The following is a 17,793-nucleotide window of genomic DNA, read 5'->3' as shown; positions in this document are numbered from 1 at the left end:
AAACACAGACCCACAGGAGATTAAACAAGTCTGTAATCAATAACTCAAGCATATCTAAAATCTCTTTGGAATCCATATATGTGTACCACAAACGGAAACCTATTCTCGTTTAACCTAAAGTTTCCTAAGAATTAGGTGATGAAATGCTGCTTTCTACAACCTCAAATTTAGAGACATTTTAGCTCATGACAGTTAACGCCAAGTAGACCTGAACCAGCAGGAAGAATAGTCACAACAAGTAGTAAAGGAGCGAGTAACAACGCCACTTTAAATATGATTAATGAAAATGTTCGTGATATTGAGTGGGGTCGAAAATCCCCTTATAAGATTAATTCTCGAACACTAAATAATTCCTGTAATGGGCATATTCTAACCCACATTTGATGCAAGAGACCTTATGCAGCCTCATCTTTTTTTTTTAATTTCTTAAGAATGTAGTCATACATCAGAGAAATCCAAGAAACGCCCACAACTCCTCTTTTCCATATTCTCCAGCTCGTAGAACCCTTCCTTGCCATCAATAAGAATGGTCACAGCTTTATCTAATGAGCCTTGAGGCTTGGGTGCCTTTCCATGCAGCATAAAAACAAATGAAGTCAATATCACAAACAAATGAGGATACAGATGACGAGTTTAGCTTAATATCCTAAGCACTACCTGAGTATGATGGCATAGCATTTGACCTAATCCCTCAACGTCAGGTCGGAGGCTGTAATATAATGTTTAAGAAACGCACAGCCATACTCAAAGGTCGTACCGTCGTACATGAGAAGCTAATGGCATCATGAAACTTTCCTAACTGTACCTTTTACCCGAAGAATAGGGATTCAAGAATTTACTTTAGTTACCCTAAGAATATATCTATTTTCTTTCAAGGAGATATAAAAGAAAACGTTACATTATTAGGTAGACTATTCTAAATGTTTTCACACGATTAATTCAGCTGTGTTTCGGTAGGCTTTGTGTTTGCAAGAGCTCTTCCCTATATTATTGTAATACTATGATATACTGTACGCTTTTGTGATATATGAACTACATATTTTCGTATACTTACGGTCATCTCCCGTCCCTTTCTCCTTCTCTCAAACATTTGTATATCGGACCTTTCGTATTCTTCATATTCTCCTATATATCTAAAAAGCAATTATCTACTTCACAGTATATGAAAAAGATGATTGAGCAATAAATCTAAAAAAAGGTAGAATACATCTTGGCTTGATTTTGTATTCAATTCATATATCTAAACATACGGACCCAGAAAATGTAGAGAATTTAAACTCAGAATTTGAAAAAATGTTCATGTAAGTTTAATCAACAAGCTCTCTAGTTTAGGATATAGTGATACGAGCCTCACTGTACTAAATGCTTTGTATAACTGCTGGAGACACTCAGTTGACTAAACAGCTGCTAAACAATGAATGACGTAAGGGTCTCATATAGACCTTCTCAGCTCAACAAGGGAGGGAGCCCACGAGAGTTGAACTCCCCTTCTACTATAAACACAGGTACAGAAATATAGCTACATCACCGCAGACTAAATTGAGAGGATTTAAACTCACACAAGAACACAAATTGTGCACATTTCTCTCTCGTTTTTCGTCATAAAAGTCCCACTTTGGTCGGAAAAAAAAAATCTTGATATTCAACTTATGGTTAAGTGGCCAGAAATGACGCTTATATATATCATCTCTACATGTTACTACGTCAGGTGGAACGCCAAATGTGACCCAGCTACAGCCTAGAGAGAGAGACATGCGACAAATTTCCGAGAGACGATGGGGGTCAAACCCACACACACACACACCAACCGTGTGTACTATGTCCATGTTTTTAAGAGCACGACGGATATGAGTTCCCGTAAGCCTGGTAGGTGATTCTAGTTGTATAAGACATATCTTTAGGCAGTTGTATTATCCCAATTGGCTCGTGAACAAAACTTACTGGAAAGCCAGGAAGACATTTTACGCTTCTTGTAACGATCATGTGACAAATAAGGATAAGAGTAAAGTGTTGCCCTATTCTCCCAACTTAGCTAACTTAAGACATTGTAGAAAACAGCACTGTAATGTTGCTCTCCAGTACAATAACACCATCAGTAAGACCTTAATGAATAGCAGGACAAATCATGCAACAATTGGGAGTGTTTACTCCGTCAAATGCAAGGTATGTGAATATATTCATGTAGGCCAGGCTGGTAAAACTGTAGCGGAGAGGTGTTATTGGCACTGTCATTTAGTACGCAGGGATGACCACAAAAATGCGATCGCTAAACACCGTCATGAAAATGATCACCCCATAGATCTTGAAAATCCCGTTATCTTATACCCCTCTGTTGATTACGCCACACTTAACGTCACTGAGTGTCTTAATTGCTAATACTAAAAACTTCAATTTATCTCCAGGTGATTTTAAAGCCCGTCGTAGCATTAACCAAATCATTATGAGAGAATGGACAAAACACGAAAACATAATAGTTGTTGTTCAAGACGCACCCAGCTACCTAGATCAGCTCCCGCCACGTGACCTCTCTTAATCACTCTCACTTACAATGGTTACGACCAGACAAAGCAGTCAGTGCTTGGTCTATAAAGATTGGTGTTGGACGGCGGGAATCAAGTGTGATGGGATGTGAATAACTTTTGTTACGTTCTGGCACCTGATGAGGTAGATTGTCTCCACGAAACAAGTCGTGAAATATTTTCTAAAAATTTTCTCAATGAAAAAGGTGTTTGTTGTCATTCATAAAAATATTTTGCCAAAGGGATGTGTTCTATGGAGAAAGATGGTAAGGATTAATTGACATGCTATAGAATTCTAGTCTGCTTTTTTCATTAAGAATGTTGACAACCTAAAAAAACGAAAGCGATTCCAAAGTGGCTGTCCTTTTTTTGTGAGGGAAAAGTGGAAATCAGTACAACTGTAGCTATGGCAAAATTTTCAACACCAGATGCTGGATCAAGTTTAATAACAGCAGTGGAAATTATAAATTTTCTTTATTCAAAAAAGTTTATATCTACATACATCTCTAAAAGAATGACTTGAATATACCTATGTATCCAATTCGAGAAAATTTCGAGGCAACATTCCATAGAAGTTTAAGTATAAAGGCTTTTATAGTAGTCATAGTGGCAGCTTCGAGCATGGTATAAGAGGTTATCCTTCCTCTCAAAGTGTTCATCGCAGACTGGGCAGTTGTATCCTTTACCACGCTCGTGTTGGATGGCGTGGTCTTCTGCCTTTTTGCGAGTATCGAAGAAATGTTCACAGTGAATACATTCCCATCCGTTCTCAGTATGTCTCAGGTATCGGGAAACACGCTGGCATACTGTAGATATTATGTGAGTGGCTCGCATTTTTTTGGAAGTGAATGTTTTCTTGCAAAAGCTGCAGGCATACATGCGGTTTCTGTGCATCTTTTCATGGTCTTGAAGATGTGAAATATCTCTACATGTTGTTCCACATGTTTTGCACCTGTGTTCCACTTGTTTAAGCTCGAGGTAGTCTCTCGTGACATCACACATATCATGGAACGTCTCGCAGCTCTCAGGACACGACCCTACGCCATATGAAGACGACTGGGTCTCTCTTCCTTGTGACATAGTGAGCAGTTCGTGAGACGAGGCAGGAACAGGTGTTGGTGAGGTTTCGCTATCTGGTTTTGCCTGAGACATTGGTTCTCCTATAGGATGAGTCTGATCTTGGATTCCAGTTCCTTCTTTATTGGTTTGACATGCACTGCGGTAAACCATGGCTTCTGTATCTGTCGGCTTCTGCAGATTATCTTTGCCGGGCAAGATGGGAATGAAGGGTGGAGGATCAAGGAAGATGTACCTTAGGTTAAACAGTTCTGGCTGTGCCACACCTGGTCGTGGGTTGGTGTTCTCCCCTTGAACCGGGTAGAGAGGTTGCAGGATACCTGGTTTATGATGATTTAAGTAGTCTAGTGCCGTTAAATTAGGTGAAGCATCTAGGCTGTAGTCGACTGGTAGGTGATCTCTAGTACATGGATGCTGAGGACGATCCCGTGGGATGCTGGATGATGAGATTCGATCTGCTTTCCTCTGCTCGAAAGAGCTGCTAAGGTCGAGGATGTGGTCGCCCACACAACCCGGTATGTTCGGAATGGCCTCAGTTGTACTCAGAGCTTCACTGACTTGGGATGGCTGTTCTTGTATACCGCTGCATGACACTGCTGATGTGACAGGATGCACGAAAGGAGCGCCTAGCAAAGGGCCACGACTAACAGAAGGCTCATCCTTCAGGGAGACAGGCGAAGACACAGGACCTTCAGTTACAGGTTCCTGAGTCAAAGAATATATTGCAGTTTCCTGTAAAGTGTCAGGATGCGGAGAGGTCTCAGTCATCCGGCGAGGAGGAACCTCTTCCATCTGGGGAAGACAAGAACCACATGAAAGTGATATTCCCATACGAGGAAGATTTTGTTCAGCAGGTGGAGGCCAAGCGTCACTCGAGTGTGATGTGCCAACGTAAGGGAGAACCTGGTCCTTCTGTGGAATCCCAGATTCAGTGGAGAGTAATGTGCCTGAGTGATGATGATCCTTCTCCAGTGTAAGGCAAGGGTCAAACGTCGGCTGTGTGTCCCGGCGAGGATTTTCCTGTGCATTCAGTGGAAGCCAAGTTTCAGTTGAGGGTAATGTGCCGACGTGATGATGAGCCCCCTCCTCCGGTGGAAGCCAAAAGTCACACGAAGGTATTGCGAATTGGTGGGGAGGATTTGGCTCCTGTTGAAGCCAAGAGTCACTCGATGGCATTGTGTTGATGAGGGAAGAATCTTGCTCCTCCGTCGGAGGGAAAGGGTCACTCGTGGCTGTCCTCGCCTCGTATGTGCAGGATTTGGGACGTCCTCTGCCCCCAGCTGTGTGACCAGGGTCGTTAATGAGGACTCGTCTCTTCGCTAGTAGTTCTGTCGGTGGCGACCTGTCATCCTCATTTTCCTGGTGAGTTGTGGTGGTATGGAGGTAGTGTGGAAACCCCGAAGTCTTCATGATAGCGGAGTCCACATCCTGCTTCGTCAGTGGAAGCAAATTATTGCTTAAGGGAAGTGTACTCATGCCAGGAGGAATCCAGAAGTCTTTGATATATGGTTTGATCCCTTGAGAAGGCTCCTGCTCCCTCAGTGGAAACCAATAGCCATTCAAAGGTGCTGTGCTCAGGCGAGGAAGATCCTGATCCACTTGTGGAATCCTGTAGTCAAATGAAGGTGTTATACCCACGTGAAAAGGAACCAGCCTAGTCTCAGGAAGCCAAGACTCGCACGAAGGAGGCATGCCCACGTGTGGTGGCTCTTGCTCCTTCGGTGGAATCCAAGACTCCCCAGCCGTATGGCCAGGGAGGACATCGAGGCGCGGCTTCTTGGCTGGTGGTGATGCTGGTGTTGCTTCTGACGGCGGCCAGTTCTCCTCATCGTCCTGCTGCAGTCTGGTGAAGGCTCGCTGGCGGGGTCGTCGAAGTCCCGAAGTCTTCTTGGTGAGGTCCATCGCCTGGTGACCCGGCCCTGCTGTACGGTATCCGTCATCACCTGTTGACAATACAGCAGCGTTAATGTCCATGTTACAACAGCAGAAATTCTGTGATTCAGGAGGTCACAACAGCAGAAATGTAGTTATTCATGATAAAGCAGCAATATAGGTTTTGTGACTGATGGCATCACAGCATGATGTCACAGCATGTCAAAAATCTTTCGTAGTTCTGCTACGAATTGTTTTTGTCGATCATCAGCTATCAATTACGTAATGGTTATGATGACACTATCAGCACGTGTCTACTGTGGAAGGCCCTGCAGAATTCTCTATACCGCATCGTTAAATATAACACAGCAACCGTGTCCAACAGGATCATGCAACATTTGCGGGCAAATTGTCATGTCTTGTGACATCTAGAAACTCGCCTTCTTCTGCCACCCACCTTCCCATGTTTGGAACCACGCTGCTCTGGCCAATCATGTTACCGTTTCCACACGTCTGTTAATTGCCTCTAATCGGATAATTAGTCATTATTGCTTACCCTAATGATATTTGTGCTAACAACCACTTGAACCTGGCAACACTGAACAGTTCACGTCACTGTTCATGTTCACGTAGCCTCACTCCACCCCATACAGTGTTACCAGCTCAGTTGACATTCACATGCTGGCGAACTCCTGTAGTCAAGTGTACAACCCTATCTCTTTTTTTTAAGCTTTAGAGATCCCCGAGCCTTTACTGGAATTTTGAAATCCCTAAAAGTCTTGAATTCCTTGTGTGCAGACGTTGTATCTTAGTCTATTGACCTCGTATGCTACTGTTATTGCTCTTTGCCTCATCTTTAGTGTAGTGGTTCTGACCTTACATTGTCAAGTACAGAAGCTGAAACAACTCTCTGTGCAGGTGGGAGGTCGATATGCTCCGAAATTTTACGAGTGACTAATAATATGTGGGGGAGAGATAGGGGTTGATATGCCTGTCCTCACCCACCACCATTCTGTCCCCATTACAAGAACGTGTTGCCATATGATAACATATCAGTTATCTATGTGATTACTGTCTCAAAGTATAGAGAGACGACTGTTACCGCTCCTGATATATGACTTACGTCGTAATGTAACATACAAGCGATATGGTTGAGGCGCGTAATTCGTTTTGACGTTCTAATACCATCACATTTTCGAATCAAGAGACTGAGTTCATTGATTATGAACCTGGTTCACGAGACGTTTCATTTCTGGTTATGAACCATGTCAGAGCCAACATGTGACGATTCTACGTTTCTCATCCCATCATTCGTGCTAACCTCACAGGAAACCCGGGTAGCTATCATCGCCCTTTACAATGACGGTCACAGCATTTCTGCTTGGCGGTGGAGGGGGGGGGGGGGGGGGGGGGTCGGTGTCCACCGGAACACCACCACCTTCTCTATCTACATCAAGCGATACCGCTAGACTGGGGAAGCAACTGATCAGCTATGGAGGGGCCGGCCACGCACCACTACCCTGGAGGAGAACCAGGTGGATCGGTTGATCTGTTGATCATGTCGTAATGAGGCATCTGAGGAAGCGGTGAGGGAGGCGAGCTCACATACGTGCCGGTGGCATCCATGATGCCTCGCGGGCTACATGACGTCATAGCGGCAGGAGGAATGATATACAATATGAACCAAATACAAAAGATAACCAATTCCTGTGTTCATTTTCTGTATTTGGATATTGATGAAAACTGGCACAACATTAGCACACATATTTCTGACGCCAATTTAGATGCTTGTCAGAACGAGCAGAGATAATATACTTTTGCAGAACCCAACTGTTAAACGAGGTGGTAACCACTTGTTGGAAGATATAGGCCACTACCGAAATGGAAGGTCAAGCTTACATCATGGGTTCTGTAGAGTCGTGATTTAAATGGATTTTTTGTTCGTTAGTCGTGAAGTTCAAATATATCAGTGAGAACGACTTCACATGGCTGTTTACAATATCACAAACATGGTTAACGAATACGACAAAATACTACAGTGAATCAACATATGGCGTTACCGCAGGGGTACCAACCTCCGACCCAAACAGCCCTCATTAACACGGCTACCAGCCCCCGACCCAAACACCCTTCATGAACCAATATCTGTTGACTATATCTTCATATAGTTTCCCCACAAAGTCTACACAGACAGTTGTTTTAGCTACTGTACATTAACTTGGTCAGTCCTGTACGGTGCAGACCACGTTAAACACACTTCTGATATAGGAAAATTACTTTTTACTTAAATCATACATAGAAAAATGCCCAGAAAATGTTGCTCAACATTCCTTATCAATATATCCACATTCCTTTCTGCTTACGACTGAAACATCTGAGACTCAATACCGTCTGGATGGCTCTCGTGTTGCAGCTGCTGGAAACAGGCTTTGAAATGCCAACCCACTGCAATCACCTCGTTAGAGAGAATGACTACGCTCATACATCGTCCCTAATCTAGACAAAACTGACCTGTACTTTCCAACCTCCCGAAACCTCAATATAGGTCTTTCTATAATGTACAGAGTTTACAGTACTGTAAAATTACTGTATGTTTTGACAAAGCGGCCTGTATGCAGTGAAAGCGTGTACAGTCTCGGGAGACACTTAAGATTTTTCGACACGTAGTTATGATTTAAAGCTGACGTCATTAATAGCCTGACATATGACAGGTGTTTCGATCAAATAAAATGACCAAGTAGTGTAGCTTTGATAAGTCATCAACAGTTCATCTCATTCCAGACGCTATCCAATAGCATCAACTACCTACCACACAAACACGTTAAGATCGTATAATTTCTTTTCGTAGGTAACTATAGCAAGATCTTGCTTTCTTCACCGTCTTTTCTATGGTATTAATATCTATCAAATGATAGATTTTTCCCAGTGAAAGCAAGCCTCGCGAGTATACAAACATTATGTCGTTAACTATACCCTCTGGAATCTGGGCCCCAGCTGAAGAGTACAGGATGAGAAACATTCTTACAAATTATGTAAACTTAACACTTCCCGTCAACGCCATCAAACAAATCAGACACAATAGTAAACATGCAACTTTTGCGAGGAACAATTTAGAAGAGTTTGATATACGAGGCTGTAATGCGAGGCCTGTGAAGTTTTTTTAGATCAATCAAAAAATTCCTTATAGTTCGTCACATTATGATATACTGTTAGTCGACAACTTTGCTCATTGGCGCGTCATCCATGTATGTCAGACACTGAACTTAAACAGTCAACGTAATCGCCAGGAAGAGCCCTGTACATGGAACAGAGACTGGCTTACCGGAAGAAAGCAGAGCGTTGTATTAAACGGCAAAGCCTCAGATTGGCTAGACGTAACGAGTGGTGTGCCACAGGGGTCGGTCCTAGACCCAATTCTTTTCATAGTGCACATCAACGACCTAAGAACTTGGTCTCATATCTAAGATCTCCAAATTTGCTGACGATACTAAACTAGGAGGTAGAGCGGTAAACAGGCGGGAATGCGAAATTATTCGAAAAGATCATAACTTACTAACAGAGCGGTCAGACAGATGGCAAATGAAGTTTAATATGGACAAGTGCAAAATTATCCACTTTGGAGACAAGAATATACGTTACGACTGCAAACTATTCGGAAACTTTCCAACTAAATTATATGAAGAAAAGGACCTCGGAATTGTCATTAGCAACAATTTGAAATAAACTAAACAGTGTCAAGCAGCAAGTAAAAAGGCAACCAAATGTTAGGTTTCATAGCCCGGAACACAGATTACAAGACACCAGAAAAATTCTCACTTCATACATCTCTAACAAGACCACACCTTCAATATGCAGTCCAGTTTGGCCCCCCAAACTATATGAAATACGAGGAAAAATAATAGCAAGTACAAAGACTCGTGGCAAAACTGATCGCATTCCTTAGAAATCTGGCATTCGAAAAGAAGTTTAAAAGATTGGATCTAATCTTTATAAAACAGTGACTTCGCAGCGACTTCATCCAAGCGTTTATAATTCTGTACAAGTTCGATAAATCACGAACATCTTTTCGAAGTACAAGAAATTATGGTTACCAAGACATGGAATAAAACTCAAAGCTAAAAGATTTAGTACAGACGTGGGAAAAAAACTTCTTTTCCTATAGGTGTGTTGAGCACTGGAAAAAGTTAGTCAGACGTAGTGAATACTAAGAATATAAATACCTTCAAAAGTCTTTTAGACATATCTTGTAATTTCAGTAATACTCTTGAGAAAAACGCCAGAAATAAATTTTATAAACGACAGCGGTAACGGGGACTGTAGAAGGTTAATGTGCAGCAGCGGGGAGTCAGTGATAGCATAAAGAGCGGAATTACTTTTCTTGTCAACTTAAACTACATTCTTTTTTACCAGACAACCCAGTCGTCGTCAAATCAGGCCTCCTGTTTTCTGTCTTTTTCATGTAAACTCACGTAAACAAGTATAACATCTGGAATAATGTTAATCGGAAGATTTTGATACAACCACATCAGGTCATATAGTAATTACATCAATTTGGAACAAAATATAACCATCAATACATGTCAAGTAACCCAGAACCCCTAATATGTGGCTCCTGCAGTTGCGTCACCGAGTTTGAGGCAGGTAAAGTGAAATGATGGACTCTTTAGAACCGAGAAGTTTCCTGACGCACCGCTATTTCTTTTTGTCCATTAACGATCGTACATCTTCAGTGAAGGTTACTTTTTCTACTATAAGCGCACACATGCAGGCAGAGTCCAGTAACACCTAACCACGTGTGTGTTGATATATATATATATATATATATATATATATATATATATATATATATATATATATATATATATATACATACACGTCCACACACGCAAATATACATACCTACACAGCTTTCCATGGTTTACCCCAGACGCTTCACATGCCCTGATTCAATCCACCGACAGCACGTCAACCCCGGTATACCACATCGATCCAATTCACTCTATTCCTTGCCCTCCTTTCACCCTCCTGCATGTTCAGGCCCTGATCACACAAAATCTTTTTCACTCCATCTTTCCACCTCCAATTTGGTCTCCCACTTCTCCTCGTTCCCTCCACCTCCGACACATATATCCTCTTGGTCAATCTTCCCTCACTCATTCTCTCCATGTGCCCAAACCATTTCAAAACACATTCTTCAAGGCTCCCAGAATTTTCGCCCCCTCCCCCACCCTATGATCCACTTCCGCTTCCATGGTTCCATCCGCTGCCAGATCCACTCCCAGATATCTAAAACATTTTACTTCCTCCAGTTTTTCTCCATTCAAACTTACCTCCCAGTTGACTTGACCCTCAACCCTACTGTACCTAATAACCTTGCTCTCATTCACATTTACTCTTAATTTTCTTCTTTCACACACTTTACCAAACTCAGTCACCAGCTTCTGCAGTTTCTCACATGAATCAGCCACCAGCGCTGTATCATCAGCGAACAACAACTGACTCACTTCCCAAGCTCTCTCATCCCCAACAGACTTCATACTTGCTCCTCTTTCCAAAACTCTTGCATTTACCTCCCTAACAACCCCATCCATTTCAACAGGTCACGCGGTGATCATAATCCGGTATTTGTGATAACCAGAAGGAAAATGAACCACGGTAAGTCCCAAGTGCACTTTCGTGTAATAATTACATCGTCAGGGGAGGTGCAAGATGAGATAGGTGACTTAGAACAGTTAGTTTATGTTTGAAGGAGGAAAGACAGAACTAAGACGCCGGTGGTAAACAGTTGTGTCAGGTTTGTGTTGTTTGGGTCTGGCATCATGCCTTTCGTAAAATCTTATGTGGATAGGAAAGGGAACCCTTTACAAATTATACTTACGACAAAGCTATGCAGTTCGTAGAGACCTTCACGAAAATATATTAGAATTCTTTGTGAATTTGATAACAGAAGATTCGGTGATACTTCTCTTGGTCAAGTAGGTAGAGCATGTAACTGAGCAATACTTTGTTCATTACAATGGTCATTATTCTTAAGAAGATTGAACAACGCATTTGATTCCTGTCCTTTCCTTACACTATGTTTGTGTTGTTCGAGTCTATCAGAAAAATTATCATCAGTCTGTCCAATATAAAAAATGTAACAGCTTTACAAGAAATTTCGTAAACACAGCTCGCAAAGTTTTCTGGGAAGTTTCTGATTAAGATATTCTTGATAGTATTATTATTGTTAAAGGCCACATTTTCAATTACAACATTTACGCATGCTGGGGAGTAATGAGATCATCACTAATTGGGATAACTACAGGATTTTTACAGTTTCCCTTTAGTTAAAGATAATTTTATGTTACTCCCTAGCTTGCTCAAATCCTTTAATGTGAATGTAGCCTTCAGCAAGAACAATATTATTAAGAATATCTTAAAAATCTCCCTTTAAATTCTGCAGGCTGTTTACAAAAACTATTACATGTTATACATTGGGTAAACTGGTAGGAACTCTCTATTAGACTCGAACAACATAAACATAGTATAAGAAAAGGACAGGAGTCAAATGCTTTGTTTAATCATATCAAAGATAATGACCATTATAATGAGTAGAGTACTCCACATTCAGTTACAAGCTGTAACCACTTGGCCAAGAGAAATATCACTGAATCGTCTGTTATCAAATTCACAAAGAATCGCATCATAGATTTGATGTTGGTAAGATTTGTAAATGGTTCCCTGTCTTGTCCACATAAAATGTTATGCCAAGCATAATACCAGAGCCCGAACACCACCAACAGGAAACTTGTGTACCAACGGCGTCTTAGTTCCACCTTTGCTTCTTCATATATAAACGTTCCTGACCAAGCAGTGTGGCACGGGCAAACGTTCCTGACAAAGCGGTGTGGTACGAATAAACGTACCTGACCAAGCAATTTGGCATGAGCAACGTTCCTAACCAAGCACTGTGCATGAACAAAAGTTCCTGACCAGGCACTGCGGCACGAGCAAACGTTCCTGACTCAGCACTGCGGCACGAACAAACGTTCCTGACTAAGCAGTGTTCCATAAACAAACGTGTCTGATCAAGCTGTGACAATCGTTCCTGACCGAACAGCTTAGCATTATCAAACGTTCCTGACTTTTGCAAAGTCATCGTGGGTTGTGGGATGAGTTGCTGACGCCTTTGTGGACATTCATTATCCTTCCTCGCGCTTCTTTATGTACGGATCAATGGATTAATGGATTGGCCGCGACCAAGCGACGCGAGGAAACGATTAATCATTGTATTAATCACTTTACGTGTTGGTGGCCACCCAGGTGGGGGCCTTAGCAGGGGTACCAATGGGAGGATGTAGAGAAGAAAGGGGACTGTTAATGGGTTCCTTGGCTGTGACGGGTGTAGGATGATACGCGTGACGGAGGATGGAGGATGTGACGGGTGTAGGATGATACGTGTGACGGAGGATGGAGGCTGTGACGCGTGACGGTTTAATGACGTGTAACATGTGGTCGAGTTGAAGAAGGACGGACTAACTTGTGACGCAAGAAACGTAACGATCTAATTGCCCTGTACACGGAGGGAGGAGTTCTACAGTCGTGGGTCCCCCATCTCCCAAACTGCCTGTGCCATCAATCAGCATTTCTGAGACTTCTGTATTCTCTCCTCATTCCCTCTCCCATAACTCAGCTGATCATATCCACCCACTACTCTCACACTCAGCATGATCGGCAAAATTACAGTGTCGTTCATCCACCCGGCAACCAGTGTTTACGGTGGAGGAAATAAGGAAAAAACTAACTTACGATAGAAATTAAGGTCACTGTCGTTCAAAAGACAAAAAAAATTCATCTCAACCTAACAAAACTAACCTGAAATTTGCAGTTTGTTCGAAGCATTTGTAGCAAATTTTCTTCTTTACGGTCTGTCTAACAAGTTTCCTGCTTACTTTCATACTATGGCATAAGATTGTTATACCCCTGTATCCTTCCCAGAACAGTTCACTAATCAACCGCTTGGGGTAAAACCTTCAAATTTGTGATCAGATCACCCCTCACTTTTCTCTTCTCCATTGTGCGTATGTGGGTGAAAGTGAAAGGTGGTGGTGGTCCAGGGTAGCGAAGCCCTGGTCAGGCTGGTGCACACGCCCTATACTGAACACAAGAGTGTAACAAGCAGTTTGGGAGTCAGGTTGTACGTCAGTGAAGGTTTTTCTCTTACGTCAAAGAAAATATTCATTTATTTATTTTGCTTTGTCGCTGTCTTCCGCGTTAGTGAGGTAGCGCAAGGAAACAGACGAAAGAATGGCCCAACCCGCCCACATACACATGTATATACATACACGTCCACACATGCAAATATACATACCTATACATCTCAATGTACACATATATATACACACACAGACATATACATATATACACATGTACATAATTCATACTGTCTGCCTTTATTTGTTCCCATCGCCACCTCGCCACACATGGAATAAGAACCCCTTCCCCCCTCATGTGTGCGAGGTAGCGCTAGGAAAAGACACCAAAGGCCCCATTCGTTCACACTCAGTCTCTAGCTGTCATGTAATTTTGCACCAAAACCACAGCTCCCTTTCCACATCCAGGCCCCACACAAGTTTCCATGGTTTACCCCAGACGCTTCACATGCCCTGGTTCAATCCATTGACAGCACGTCGACCCCGGTATACCACATCGTTCCAATTCACTCTATTCCTTGCACGCCTTTCACCCTCCTGCATGTTTAGGCCCCGATCACTCAAAATCTTTTTCACTCCACCTTTCCACCTCCAATTTGGTCTCCCACTTCTCCTCGTTCCCTCCACCTCCGACACATATATCCTCTTGGTCAATCTATCCTCACTCATTCTCTCCATGTGACCAAACCATTTCAAAACACCCTCTTCTGCTCTCTCAACCACGCTCTTTTTAGTTCCACACATCTCTCTTACCCTTACATTACTTACTCGATCAAACCACCTCACACCACATATTGTCCTCAAACATCTCATTTCCAGCACATCCACCCTCCTGCGCACAACTCTATCCATAGCCCACGCCTCGCAACCATACAACATTATTTGAACCACTATTCCTTCAAACATACCCATTTTTGCTCTCTGAGATAATGTTCTCGACTTCCAAACATTCTTTAAGGCTCCCAGAATTTTCGCCCCTTCCCCCACCCTATGATTCACTTCCGCTTCCATGGTTCCATCCGCTGCTAGATCCACTCCCAGATATCTAAAACACTTTACTTCCTCCAGTTTTTCTCCATTCAAACTTACCTCCCAATTGACTTGACCCTCAACCCTACTGTACCTAATAACCTTGCTCTTATTCACATTTACTCTTAACTTTCTTCTTTCACACACTTTACCAAACTCAGTCACCAGCTTCTGCAGTTTCTTACATGAATCAGCCACCAGCGCTGTATCATCAGCGAACAACAACCGACTCACTTCCCAAGCTCTCTCATCCACAACAGACTGCATACTTGCCCCTCTTTCCAAAACTCTTGCATTCACCTCCCTAACAACCCCATCCATAAACAAATTAAACAACCATGAAGACATCACACACCCCTGCCGCAAACCTACATTCACTGAGAACCAATCACTTTCCTCTCTTCCTACACGTACACATGCCTTACATCCTCGATAAAAACTTTTCACTGCTTCTAACAACTTGCCTCCCACACCATATATTCTTAAATCCTTCCACAGAGCATCTCTATCAACTATCATATTCCTTTTCCAGATCCATAAATGCTACATACAAATCCATTTGTTTTTCTAAGTATTTCTCACATACATTCTTCAAAGCAAACACCTGATCCACACATCCTCTACCACTTCTAAAACCACACTGCTCTTCCCCAATCTGATGCTCTGTACATGCCTTCACCCTCTCAATCAATACCCTCCCATATGATTTACCAGGAATACTCAACAAACTTATACATCTGTAATTTGAGCACTCACTCTTATCCCCTTTGCCTTTGTACAATGGCACTATGCAAGCATTCCGCCAATCCTCAGGCACCTTACCATGAATCATGCATAAATTAAATAACCTTACCAACCAGTCAACAATACAGTCACCCCCCTTTTTATAATAAATTCCACTGCAATACCATCCAAACTTGCTGCCTTGCCGGCCTTCATCTTCCGTAAAGCTTTTACTTTTACTACCGTCAAAGAAAAACTAAAACTAATGGTAACATCCAGCCCTGGTTTGGTTAAGTCAGATTTCCTTTGGTTGAAGTTGTTTTTTACGTTGGTTTTATGTATTTCTAAACGAAGACGACCTTCATTTGTATAGCAAGTCACTCATTTTTGGGATTCCCCCAGCCATAACCCCAGTTCCCACTGAGGGTCCCCCATTATCGTAAAATAAAGCAACGGAAAATATCATACAAGGTAGTGACCTAAGGTAGAAATAAAAGTCAAAACCTACAGAACATCAATAAATGATCGAAGAAAAACAATATTCAACTTCCAAACTGATGGATGTCCGGATCGGTAATTTTACCGACTTAATAGTATTTCCCTAGACGTCCTGATGACCAAACCACTCTTATCTGAAGCACCTGTTCGAAGCGTCTGTAACTATCAAACCTTGAAACTATGGTTACATGATTCATCAAATCTGATCATGTAATTGATTTCTTTTATTCACGACAGATAAATCAGCTATACGTATTCTTGTAATAGATAAACCTAAGCTAAATCAACAGTCAACAGAAACTAAGCTGGTGTGACATGTAATAGGCCTGTGGTAGTTAAACGATCAATTACGCCGCTCCTTATTCTTCCGTCACAACCACTCAAATTAGGCGAATGTAAGTGTATGACTGATATATCTTGTAAAATGTTTCATAACATTTCCTTAAGCACGACCCTTGACAAAGGCACGACCTTGATCACGAAGGCACGACCCTAGAGCACTAAGACTCTATCATTAAGCACTAAACTACGACCCTTGAGGACGAAAGCATTGCCCTTAAACCCAAAAGTACGACAGTTGAGCACAAGGACACTACTCCATCACGTAGGTACGACCCTCGAGCACGAAGGTACGACCCTAAAGCACGTAGGTACGACCCTTGAACACGAATGTACGACGTTTACGTATGAGGGTATGACCAAGTTTTTCCTTATAGGTTTCTTTAAAAGGCTAAGCCAATGTGCTTGAGGGCCATACCGTCTTGCACATAAAGAATTAAGGACATCGCGACAACAACGGTTGTTGATCGTGACCCACTACATCTACTGAACTGCCTCTAAAGTCTTTAGCCAACGATGCAGGTTGATAGATAACTGCGTCCACCACAGTGTATAAAACCTTCAAGAGAGAGAGAAAACGAATCTATCTACCAAGTCGTCTATCTACCAGGTCAACACTCACTGCGGATCCACGTTCTGCGAGGAAGGTCTCGGTAGCCAGCAGTCGTCCCGTCTATCACCATGGCTGCCTCACTGGTGCACTGCAGGTCCGATGTTCAAGCCACAAAACCCCTAAAACTGGCGTGTTGCTCACGATGATGGGTCTTCGTTGGGTCTTGACTCTCGGTAGCAACGATCGCACCCGGTTGGATACCGGCTCCTGCTTCCGTCAGAGCTGAGAGGGATATGACGAATGGACTCGCCCAGTTCGTTGGTTCATAGCCAGACACGATACTCAGGTCATTCCACCGTAATATGACTAACTGGACCCTCCGGTGGTTTACCGTCTCTCAAAAGATGGCGTTGCAGTCGCTTGTTTTGGAAACTGTTCCTGAGGAAACGTCTCGTTGCTTATTTTCTTTCACAACTTTATCTTATCTACATGAACTCTTAAAAGAAATTATGCTAAAAGATAGATATTCTAGTCTATCGTTATCAAAACAATACATAATACAGTTTTGTTCGTATATATGTTTCTGCTCTTGTGAATGCAAAATGTCATTTCCTTATTTACGTATCCTTGTGTGTTTTCATTGCTTTAAATATGCTAATATTCACCAAATCATCTCACATATACCAACATCCTACAACCTATTTTTCTTGAAAATTATCACACAGTATCGCAACTTTTCCTGCTTTCTTTTCTTAATTCATCTTTTTAATCTCTATCCATCCACGTCATCTAGTTGCAAAACAACCCCTGTAATGTGTTAATGTTAATCTAATGAGAAGCATTTGATGAAAAGGTTAATCCTCTTTTAACATTACCTTTCACTGTGAACTGCTCGTATTCCTCGCGTTCCTAGACTCAAAAAGGCTTTTTTTTTTTCACACTTTATACTCTCACTACATCAACTGAGTTACTGAATCTAAGTAAAAAGAAA

The 17,793-nt window shown here is 42.2% G+C and overlaps 1 protein-coding gene across 1 annotated transcript; it reads right to left on the bottom strand.

The window, feature by feature from the left end:
- Positions 1–2,978: 2,978 nt before the first annotated feature.
- Positions 2,979–17,103, bottom strand: LOC139765051 (uncharacterized). The gene is made up of 2 exons (XM_071692135.1): positions 16,872–17,103; positions 2,979–5,539 (listed from the first exon to the last, which is right to left on the bottom strand). Exons 1-2 carry the CDS (start codon positions 16,930–16,932, stop codon positions 3,096–3,098), a joined length of 2,505 nt encoding a protein of 834 aa, XP_071548236.1. The 5' UTR covers positions 16,933–17,103; the 3' UTR covers positions 2,979–3,095.
- Positions 17,104–17,793: the final 690 nt, after the last annotated feature.

This window comes from Panulirus ornatus, chromosome 52 (assembly GCF_036320965.1).
Source record: "Panulirus ornatus isolate Po-2019 chromosome 52, ASM3632096v1, whole genome shotgun sequence".
Taxonomy (NCBI): domain Eukaryota; kingdom Metazoa; phylum Arthropoda; class Malacostraca; order Decapoda; family Palinuridae; genus Panulirus; species Panulirus ornatus.
Note: the sequence above shows the minus strand (reverse complement) of the source record. Positions and strands in the feature narration are given on the sequence as shown.